We start from the raw sequence: 11,805 nt of genomic DNA, 5'->3' as shown, positions 1-11,805 counted from the left end.
GCTCAACAACGACCCCTTCTCCTACCACGTAGCTTCCCTTCTTTTGCAATGTAACGCGTCTCCATTAGCCTGTCGTTCGATTGTATGACTAATTGTGGATTTTCAGCTGCTCTCATTGCATCTCAGTGACCGTGGACACATTAGCCTTCTCACGGAGGACGACGGTTCATCAGGCCTTGGGAGGGGGCTCCACAGTGCTAAGTGTGCAGGAAAAGCAAAATCTTTGGAAGTCTTATTCTTTCTTTCAGTACTGGTTTCTTCTGGGTTAACAAAAGGCCCAGGGCTCTTGTGTGTGTACTTGAGGGAGAAGCTTCCAGGCCTCCCTTCCACATAGGTGCATGCCTGTCATGCAGAGTTCTCCAGATGTGTCTGCTGAGGGACACAACCAATGGGGAGGAACAAAGGGGGCCCCTCCGTGGCCCCAGCTCATCTCAATTCCCGTGATCCCCAAGAGTGTCCTCTCTACACCGTGCTTGTGTGCGGGGGGCCCACAGACGGCCCCTGCGCAGGGGAGCTGGTTAGGGGAGTCAGCTAGAGGCACCCACGGTAGAGACTCGGAGGCAGCCACACCCCGGTGGCTTCCCCGCATTACCGCTTGGCTCTCCCTGCACAGCAAGCATGCCCACCCCTTGGACATGTCTTTGTGGAGAAACGATTTCGGGCCTGGTGATGGCCAACTTCTTCAGAATTAATTAAATGGCCCCGTGGCATAGTTCCGCCCCACAAGGCTGCGAATTTCCCCAGCTAGCGAGGGAAAGAAAAGGAGAAACTCTTGACTGTTTAGATTTTTGTTAAAGTAGCTGGGATCTGAGCAGCGACTACATTATCTCAGCAGAGACTTTAATTAAACTGATTGGTTTCCAACGTCGTGTTCACACGGAGGATTTGACTTACCACCAGAGCATAGATGGGCGTGTGAGGAGGACCAGATGGGCTCAGCATTGGGAAGACAGAGGGCAAGGAGGTGACAGATGGATGCAGAAGCATTTCGCTGCAGGGTAGCGATCCAACCCCAGCCTTCCTGCCCAGCTCGTTCAATCCCACAAAGCTGCGTAGGATGCAGCTGGCTCTCCCCGCCCTTCCCTTTATTCCCAGTAGCTGCTCTTGGAATGAAGGTAGCTGAAGGGGGCAGGTGTAGGGGGGCTTCGCCCCAGCCATTGAAACTCTCAAGCACTGTGAAATGCTCTGGGGGCAGGAGATGATGAACAGACAAGTAAGCAGGTGTGGCCGCTAGTGGAAGGACGGCCCCTTCCTTACTCCGGCCTCACCCATACCAGTTGGGCCCAATCACGCTTCGTCACTGGTAGGAATTTGCAAGTGGAAATATTGTGAGCGTCAGTAATCTTTGAAGTGACCTAGGGTCAGTGACTCTGCACTGAGAGCGATGCGCGACAGGCCAGGCGGGCTGGAAGGAATGTGGTCCCACACACGGATGTGGGCACGGAGGGCCACAGGGCTTATCCGAACACATCTTGTTCTACCAACTTTCCTTTAAGAGTGTGGGTATCAGAGCGCCACGAGCTTTTGGGCCAGCAGTTTTGTGAATTCTGTATGTGAATTCATAAACGATGAGTGGTAGGGAATGGGAAGGATGTTTGGGCTGACAGAGTTACCACAGCCGTTTGTGGTGGCTTGTAGTTGCTGAGTCTCATCCAGGGCTTTCCCTGTTGATGAATGCAGGGTCTCCTCTTAGAGGGAGTGGCCATCCTCAGAGCATCAGTTTACAGATGCTAAACTTGGGGGGTTAGTGACACAGGTACCTCGCCCCTCCTAAGTCCACCTGCTCGGTGGTTATTTAAGACAAGGTGATGTGGAAAGCCACCCTAAAATTTCACCACGTGGTTTCACCTCCACCTGTTACAGAAACATTTCATCAGACCTAACACCTCTGAGATACCAAGGTGATTCGGGGTTTTATCAAAAGAAGTCTAGTGAGACTAAATTACACAGAGGCCTGCTTTCATTGTTACGGGCCAAACAAAGGTCATGGATCACCCACCCAGCCTATGCGTTCCCTAGCCACTGTGAAGTGGGAAATACAATGGCTACTTCTGTTAGGGGACATTTGTCCTGCATCTCTTACCACCAGGGGGCGTGGCAGCCCTCCATGGCACAGGCTGGCAGAAGTTCAATGGGGCCGGGAGGCTTCCCTCCCGCTCGGAGGGGGTCTGCGTACAGTCAAACCCCCAATAATAGCAGTGGACGAATTCTTTGTGCCTTGGGGGTTGTAGGGAAAGACAAGAAGAGAGTAAGGAGTCTGCTGCTGCGGCTGGACTCACTTCTAGTGACTTTTATCTACTTACGTCAACTGCTTAAAATATGTTGTTGGATTTTGAGCAGGCTGTTGGCAAGATGTTTCTTTTTAAATGCTCCTAACAGACTCTGCTTTTGAAAAATGCTTATCATTACGTGGATGATTTCTTTACCAGGGATTGCTTTTCTAAAGGCAGTGTGGGGAAATGAATATTCAAGATGAACTATGAAAGCAATGTTTAAAGGTCAGTGTGTAAATAAGCTTCCTGAAATACCCCTGGAGTATCCATTAAGACTTGGATAGGGGAGCTGTGCATGCTTTGTGCAGAAAGAAGACATGGCCAGGATAGAATTTCTCCCCTATTCCTATGCCCCATGACCAAACATAAGCTACGTAGTCTTGTTTAGTAGATGGGATTTACCATAGATGAAGACAGCCCTCATCCCCTAAAGGGGAAAGAGGCTGCAATGAAAGTAAATTAGCAAAGCAGAGTAGTGCTCTTCATTCTTGGAGGTTGGTTTGGAATTCTAGGTAGAATTCTAGGTAGAATAAGGATATACTTGAAATATGGTGATTCTTTAGTGCCCAGTAACATAAGACACAGTGTTATTATTAGGAAGAGTCTTTCTTACAAGCTAACAGAGCAGGTGTATGCCTATTAGATATTAGCAGTGAAGCTCCTTCACTACTGGGTGAATCGTTAGGTATAAAAAATAATTACCAACCAGGCAAACCACTTTGCTCCTTAACTTACATCATCCCACATTGGTACAGGTGTTACACCACTCTGGCTGGCCCAGCAGGGAAGCCAGGTGGGACCAAGGTGTCCGCTAGGAAACCACAAACTGCATTCTTGTCTGAAGAACAGTTAAGTCATTTGTAGGGGAGGTGTTCAGCTGAGCTCTCAGCTTTAGGAAGGAAGCACATGGAAGGAGGAGGGAGGGGAGCCTGGGCCATTACTGTGTGGCGGGTCACATGCACGTGCTGTCCCAGCACCACCCTGTGCCTCCCTGTGGCTGTGACATTTTATTCTGCACAGTCCCAAGTCCCAGCTCTCCTCCTATGGCTTGTGTCAAATGTGCTTTATCTGACTGACTTCAAACATTCCGAAATGTCACATGCAGATTTCTCATGGGAATGAATATGTACATGTTTGCAATCATGTTGTGAGAAGTTAAATGTGTAAGCTGGAAAATGCTATTGGCAGGGAATAATAAAAAAGAAAATCTTTCTGTTTCCTGCAGTGGGAACTGACCGTGTAGTCTTAACAGCCTTTTGTACAAATATCTATGAACCAGATAACTTCCCAATCCAGTGCTTGCCTTTGGAATTGTCTCTAAATACATCAAGCATACAATAAAAAAAAAAAAAAAAAAACACTGAAATAAATGTCCTTGTGTTTCATGAGTAAATGTGGGCATCAGTCACAAAATAGAAAATGTACGAAGGGGGATATGTTTTTCTGACTGGCATCTTCAGAAAACCCAATCAGCTCAGCGTTTCGGCGAACAGCGTACCGTTCTGTGGATAACTCAGAATTAAACTCATATTTAAAAATACACACAGGTGCGCCTGGGTGGCTCAGATGGTTAAGCATCTGCCTTCGGCTCGGGTCATGATCCAAGGGTCCTGGGATCGAGTCCCGCATCGGGCTCCCTGCTAGGCGGGGAGCCTGCTTCTCCCTCTGCCTCTGCCTCTCTCTCTCTCTCTGACTCTCATGAATAAATAAATAAAACTTAAAAAAAACTAAACACAGAAGCACAATGAGACACCACTTCATACCCATTGGGATGGCTGTTATCAAAAAAGCAGAAAATAACCGGTGTTGACGAGGATGTGGGGACACTGGAGCCCTTCCTTGTACAGTGTTGGTGGGAGTATAAATGGTGCAGGTGGTATGGAAAATGGTATGGCTGTTCCTCCAAAAAGCTGGAAAGATAGAATTAGCATATAACCCAGAAATTGTACTTCCGAGTATATGCCCAAAAGAACTGAAAGCAAGGCCTCAGATGTATTTTTACACCCCTGTTCATAGCAACATTATTCACAATAGCCAAAAGGTGGAAACAACCCAAGTGTCCATTGATGTTATTCTGAGTGAAATAAGCCGGTATCCAGAAAGCAAATATTGTATGATTCCATTTACATGAGGTCCCAAGAGTAGTAGCTGGAAAGTGGAATGGTGGTTGCCAGGGGCTGGGGGAATGGGGAACGAGGAGTTGCTGTCAAGGCGATAGAGAGTTTCAGCTTTGCAAGTGGATAAAAGAATTCTGGAGATTGGTTGCACCATCACGTGAATATACTTAACCACACTGAACTGTACACTTGAACGTGCTTATGATGGTGAGTAATTTATATCACATATGTTTTACCACAGTTAAACAAAAACCACACTAGAGACGGAAGTCTTGATCCTCAGAACAGCTGGTGCTATCTATGCCAAGCATCTTTATGTTAAAGCCATGGCACGGCCACTAAAGATGCCACTAAAGAGAAAGACCAGCTGTCCCCACTTTCGTGACCTAGAAATGCCAGATTGCTCCCATGACTCGGTCTCCACTGTGACAGGCAAAAGGCAACTGAGTAGCTTGTTCATGAAGATAGGACTTTGTCACGGGTCACAAGTGACTCATGTCAAGGTCTGAGAAGATGGCTGCCCCATTTATATGACAAGGAACAGCTAGCTCTTTAAACCTATTTCCAACTCTTTATTCACAAACATAACATTCTCCCACAAAGCTCCACAGCGACAGAGCACGCATTCGTTTGCTAGGGCTGCTATCGTAAAATACCACAGAGTGCTTGGCTCAAACCACAGAAATGGATTGTCTCACAGTTCTGGAGGCGAGAAGTCCAAAACCAAGGTGTCCGTGAGGTTGGTTCCCTCTGAGGGCTGTGGGGGAGAATCTGTCCTATGCCTCTCCCCTAGCTTCTGGTGGTTTGCTGGCCTGCAGCATCACCCCGATCTGTCATCTTCACATAGCGTCCCTGTGTCCGTGTCCAAATCCCCCTTCTTAAAGGACACCAGTTGGACTGGATTAGGGCCCACCCTACTGCGTTATGACCTCATCTTAACGAATTACATCTGCAACAACCTTATTCTCAAAGAAGGTTACACTGAGATGTGGGGTTAGGACTTCCACAGACAAATTTTTGGAAGACGTAATTCAACCCGTAACAGAGCAGCTTCGTGAAGGACCCCCAAACCTCTGGGGCCCCTTGTGAGAAACTGGAATTCACTCCTGGAGGTCACAGGTCACAGCCCTGCCCATGAAGCTGCTTCCTTCAGCCTTGTAGCTACCACCTTCCCCCCTTCTTCACTCCACCAGGGGTGCCTAAATGTATGGCTCCTTCAGCTCCGCAGTCCATGGCTTTGACCTTCATCCCCTTCATCAATTATCTTGGGCCGCTGCTTTTCTTCTCCACTCAGACTGGCCCTTTTGGTCGTGAAAGAGCTTCTCTCTACCTCTGCTAATGAGAGTGCAGAGAAAACAAGTCAGGTCCTTCACTAAATAGGAGGCAGTGTGTGGCAGTGAACTTTGAAATTAGTTTCTAGATGAGACTTTGGGAATATCTGTGAAATGTAATTAGTGTTCCCTCCCTGCTCTCCAGCAGCAGAGCCAGTGGTGTGCACTCTGAGCCGCTCCGTAGCCACCGAAGTGGAATGCTGGGGGTGCAGCCAGCGCGAGCTCTCGGGTCCTCAGCCTGTAATGAGCAAACTTGTACCCTAGAGTGCGGCGTGCGCCCATACCTGCGTCTGTTGGGACCCCAGCAAGGGTGAAGGGCTTGTCTAGGTCTTATGTCACTGCATCTTTACTACTACATGCTTAGGTCCATATTTGTGTCCCTGTTTTACACGTGAGGAAACTGAGGCACAGACTGGTTATGTAATTTACATCCCCAGACTTGTAAGAGGCAAAACAGAGAGTCAGATCTGTGTCTGCCCCTAAGCCAGCTTACCTCGCCGGTGATCCTCATTTCCCCTGCACCACATACCAAAGAGGCCACCTGAAAATACTGTAATGGAGAGTGAGAGGATACTGCCTCATATAGATGTTTTGAGGGGTTTGCTAAGTTGGGGCAGGTGATCACTGCGCTTCAGCTCAAAAGCTGTTTCATTTTAACACAAATTAGAGGCATTCTATAAGCAATACTCTCTGCCTGTTTTCTATGAATAGAAAAATATAGTGTTACTTTTTTTTTTTTTTAAGAAAATGCATTTGAGAAAGATTTTTCCTTTGGCGGTTTTTCCCAAATACCCATCAGGTCAGCTGAGCTACAAAAACTAGGAAAACATTATTATTATTTTTTTTAGATTTATTTATTTGAGAGAGTAAGTGAGAGAGAACACAAGCAGGGGAAGGGGAAGGAGGTGGAAAAGCAGACTCCCCGCTGGGCAAGGAGCTCAATCGCAGGACCCCGGGATCACGACCTGGTACAAAGGCAGCCGCTTAAAACCGACTGAGCCATCCAGGCGCCCCAAAACTAGAAAAACATTATGTAGGTTAGTTAGTAATGTCAGCTCAGAAAAGAAAGGCCCCATTTCGAACACAGCGTGTCACAGCACGCTTTGGGTCCTGTGTGAGTACCCTTGTGTCCCATCACCCCCAGGAGCCCTTCTAACCCTGAAAAATGGCTGGCTTACATCGGCACTGGTGACCCTCGATGGGTTTTAACAAGGACACGGGCAGAAGCATTTCCACTTATTTAAGTTTATTAGATACAAAGAAATGAGTCTGCAGAGGGCACATCAATAAATATAAAATACATATGAAACACGGGGGAGCCACAGACCGTGTCTGTGGAGCAGTAAGAGCGCTGGAACTCGACGCCTCTGCGTGAGTTTATGGCCAAGGGGCTAACGGTCTGTGCTGCCAGAGGCGGGCACCGCCTGAGTTCCGAGGGCGTGAATTCAGTGACAGGTCTCGAGGAGAGATGGGAGGCCAGATTCCTGAGATTTCTAACCTAGTTGCAATTGTTGGTCTCGCTCATCCCTTCCCTCTGTCCTTGATAGGTTTTATTTTTAATTTCTATCCCAGTGGTGTGGAATGTGAATGCATCAACACCTCATCGGGGCGGCCAGTCTCCTCTGAAGGTGGACTTGCCTTTTGTCTTGGGCCTTCTTCATCATGATAAATAATTAAAGCCCTTGTAATTATTTTCCTACAACTGGGAGAGAGATGGAGCGGATCCCATTATAATAAAAAAATCCTGACCTTTTGGAAACCTTCCAGAACCAATAAAACAAATCAGCTATGCTCAGAGCTGATGACCTGCAAAGCTTCTTTTCCAATTGATTTAGCAGTGACAATTTGGGATGATTGATTCCCCAGAGAAGGGCACTTGACCTTGCTCAGTGGCTTCTTTCCAGAATGACAAAGCATGACAGTAATGTGGGATGCCATCCTAGTTTTTACTCTGGACAATAGCTAAGTGTGTGCAGTCACGTTTGCCCAAACCCTCCTAACCGGCTGTTTTGGATGGCTTGGTCCGGGCACGGTGTCCTTCACGTCTGAGCACGAGCGGGTTGTTCCAAAGGACACTTGTTTTTCCATTTCTCTTCTCACCATCTCCCCCCCGCCCCCAACCTATTTCCTTTCATCTCTACCTATTTTGAGCACAGACCCGGGGGCAGTCTGTTTCCTTCTATTTTCTCTCCTTCCTCTCTTACAGCTTCCCCTCCAAGAACGGGGAGCATTTGGGGTCAGGTGCAAGCAAACACACACTTCCATTTCCTTGCCAGCTCCAGAAAAAGGGTGTGAGAATAGTAGCCAGAGCCCTTCCCGACCAGTTCCATATTTGAGGGAGCTGGCCCTGGGCACTTCTCTCCGACAGAGAAGTGCGCCCCCCACAGGGAAGGGGGAGCTCTCAGACTCCTCAGGTCCTCTTTAGTTCAGAAGGGAGCTAGGTTCGCCCGGCGGGTGCTTCCAGGTTTCCTAAGGGTCCGAGTGAGGCACCAGGTAGGTGAGGCAGATACTTGCTAATAGGCTTCAGTCTACACTTCCTTGTGTCATATTTACTGTGAAAATCCTGCTCTCTGGGAGGAAGAAAAACAACAATCCATCTCTGAGATAGAATATGTAATTGACTATAATAATGAGTTACGGATGTTTCTAACTTGTAGAAAAAAGTACCCGAATCTCACCCTACCCTGGCTGCCAGGATGGAGTCGGGAAGTTAGGCAGGATGGGAGGAAAGCCACGGGCACGTGGGCACCAGGGGCACTGTAAACAGGAAGGACACTGGCTACTGGTAGGAGCATTCAGTTACAAAAGGGCCCTGTGGTTGGCATCGGAGGGGCTGAGCCCACGCTTGCCTTTCCTTTGCGTCATATTTACATTAGGCAGCAAAAATAAAATCCCTGTACTGCAAAACAGAAGCGAGACATGACATCTCGTTCACTGGAGGCTGTGTGGCATTGTCTGGGTGTGGGGACACACTACCGTCTCTGAGCTGCATCGTTTATAAGGCATTATTTGGTTTGATTTTGCAGTGTGCGTGATGAGAATATAGAATCATGCCAATAAGAAGCGGCTGTGGGTACTCTGACTTTGGGACTACTTGCAAACGAAGGAATCTTCTCAAAATGTTTCTGAATCTAGGAAGGGCCAGCCCGCACGCATTATGTACAGTCATGGAATGGACACCATGGGGTGGGGACAGGGCTCTATCTGTACTGACAGATGAATGCCAAGATGCATCTTCAGAAAATGGAGAAACATAATATGGGTGCGGTTTTTTAAATTATGCAAATAAAAGTCGACGGTCATACTGATTTAAAGCCTGTGCAAACCACATATTTACAATAAATAAATGCTCCACTCAGAGCTTGTATGTCAACTGAATTAAAACTTAAGTATGGCGAGGCCAGACACGTTCTCCTGGGGATGCCCATCTGGCGATATGGACCCCCAGGTGGCTCACAGGACATTGGCTTCATCTGTCTTCTCACCGGAGTGTCTTTAGAGATAACTGTGGAGAGACAGTAACATTACCAGGGGGGGCGTTTAGAAGACTCTTCACACACACACAGACCACCCACGCTGGGGCTGGGCACCATAGCCTTCCTGCTATGATTCATACGAGGCTGCCAGGGTCTGAGGGTCCCATCAGATGCAAGGGGCTGATTTTGACCCAGGGGGTTGTAGGTGGAAAAGGGATGTAATGGGACATATAGTTGATGGCATCTGAAGACCTACCACCATCTTGGAAACATTCATAAGACCAAACACCAGCACTGGACAGAAACTCAAGAAAAACAAAGAACTTGTTGGAGATCCTAAGACAAGGCAAAGGAAAAGAGAAACGGCCCCGGGCCATCAGATTTCCAGCCCAGGGCTCCCACCGGTGCACGGATCACTTGGGGCTCTCTCCACCGCAAAAAAAAGAGTGCCCCCTGGGGGCAGTTTCCGATGTCTAGAACCCTGTGATCTCTCTGGGAGACTGCTTTTTGTCTCACTGACGTGAAAATGAACTAAGAGGGTGTCCAGCTAGATGAAAAGAAGATCTTCTTGACTATGGGATGCCCAAGAGAGACTTTACAATCCATCCTCGACTAGACTCTTATAGGCTCCGGTGATTTAGGTATGTGCCCGCCATGAGGCCAGAGACCAGACGTGGCACAATGTTCGACCACGCTTGCCGCGTCTGAAGGGGAGGATGAGTCCTGTCCTGGTAACAGGAACATGCCAGGAAAGCAGAGTGGGAGAGTGGAAGGAGCACTGGACAAGAAGTCAGAAGTCGGGGCATGTGACCTTGGGCAAGTTCCTTAACCCCTTGGAGCTCAGTTCTCTTGTCCGAAAAAAAGGTCATTAAAGGCATGTCTCCAGTTTACCTCACAGAGTTACTAAAAGGATCAAATGAGATCACATTTGCAAGTTATCTGAAGAAATGTAAAGAACTGTATAATGGAGGGACTATTATTTTGATTATTGCTGTATTTTCCTGGCCACAAGAGTAACATATTCACTACAGAAAATTCAAAAATGGCAGAAATGCACTAGGAAGAAAGTAAAAAAATCAACTCTCATTTCCCAGAGTGGATGCCTGTTAATTTTGTGTACATTCCCCCTGTTTACTTTAGCCCCATGCATATATACTTCTCCCTTAACTGCAATCAGACAGCCACTTTGGAGCCTGTGATCATCTGAGTGGTTATCACAATTCTTAGCTTAGCCGTGGTTAGAAAAGGGGGTGCTTGTCCTCTTGCAAGGAACTCATCCCCACGTCCAGGGCCTTGGCGCCCTTCTCACGTCCCTTGCTGTGCTGTCCCAGGGGGCTGCAGAAGGGCCCAGTTTAACAGCAGGCCACCCCCTTTGCCACATAGAACTCTGAAACAGGAGGAGGCCAGGCCACGACTCAATGCCTGTTCTCAAAGAAACAAAGGGCCTCTAAAGATGAGACCCTGTCGTGGGCAGAGAGCAGTCATCTCGGCCCAGGTTAGGAGACAGTCCATTCAAGCTGCCTTGTGTGAGGAGGGCATTTTTTCAAAGACCGTCTTATCCCAAAAGAACCCGTCTGGTTCCCCTCCCAGCTTTCTCCAGCCACCAGGACTGGAAGCATGGCTACATTTGGCCAAAAGAAATGATCGTGTTGATGAGAGCAAAACCCCCATGGGAGCAGTAAGATACCCTGTATTCTGCAGACAAGACAGAACCCTGAACTACATTCGGTACACATTACAGAGTCTTGTCTCAGGCCTCTCCAGCCACCACAACCAGGGACGAACGAGCGGGGAGGGAGTGGGGTGACCACTGCAGAAGGACTCCAAAGGGCTTCTGGGCAGCCGACCTTGCTTCTGGATGTGGTGGGGATTCTGGGGGAAGCCCCCCCCTTCCCTCTTCAGAGTTTGAAACTGTACACGTTTCATTCTAGCTAGAAACAAAGGTACACCAAATGGCTTTCCCTGAGGACAAAAGAATCTGTGCAAAAGATGTAAAGCTTTAAGGAGAAAGCACCCTCTCGACATTTCTGGGCTCCCTGAGGAGAACTCCTGCTTTTACGTTCAGAGACCCGAGGGAGGTGTTACCTGAGAATTTCTGCCTTTGATGTCATCCGAGCTCTGCCCTGCTGCCTCAGCGTGGAGCCAGGGACCAGGTGTACGGCCTGAAAGAAACAGGAAAGATCTCGCCGTCTATTGGCCCAGGGACTGCTGTGCGCTTCTCGGGAAACTCAGACTCCACTGGCGATTAAATCAACAGCAAAGGGACCAAGGGTAACAGGAGCCGGTCAACCTGAAACCTCCAGGCTCCCAGCCCTCGGCTGAGAGTTTCCACCCACTGCTTCCTTGGCCCAGCCTGGATGCAGAGGCATTTCGTCCAGGCAAGGGATCAGGTTATTATAAAGGCCTGTCATCTACATGCATGTGACAGCTTCTTAGCTCAGAACAAGCCACCATCTCCAGACTCGCTCATTTGTCCAGTACCCCACCCGTGCCAAGCACCGTGCTAGGATTGGTTAAAAAAGGGAGTAAAAGGTAATTATATACTGAATAAATCACGCTCTGTTCTAGGAGCTTGAATTCATTGAGTTCATTCTCTAAAAAATGTATT

At 48.2% G+C, this 11,805-nt stretch overlaps 1 protein-coding gene across 1 annotated transcript in view; it reads right to left on the bottom strand.

Moving 5' to 3' along the window:
• Positions 1 to 6,615: 6,615 nt before the first annotated feature.
• The window catches only part of WIPF3 (WAS/WASL interacting protein family member 3), a gene marked incomplete at its 5' end in the record, with an annotated part of 60,180 nt that continues 54,990 nt past the window's right edge, over positions 6,616 to 11,805 (bottom strand). Inside the window, 2 exons of the mRNA XM_088018367.1 lie at positions 6,616 to 9,226; positions 11,283 to 11,359. Of these exons, the coding sequence (XP_087874493.1) occupies positions 9,203 to 9,226; positions 11,283 to 11,359 (101 nt within the window). The remainder of the gene's footprint in view (positions 9,227 to 11,282; positions 11,360 to 11,805) is intronic.

This window comes from Eumetopias jubatus, unplaced genomic scaffold (genome assembly GCF_037043125.1).
Source record: "Eumetopias jubatus isolate StellerSeaLion01/CBP00866 unplaced genomic scaffold, mEumJub1_p1.0 scaffold_14, whole genome shotgun sequence".
In the NCBI taxonomy this organism is placed as follows: Eukaryota; Metazoa; Chordata; class Mammalia; order Carnivora; family Otariidae; genus Eumetopias; species Eumetopias jubatus.
This window is presented reverse-complemented; position numbering and strand designations above follow the sequence as displayed.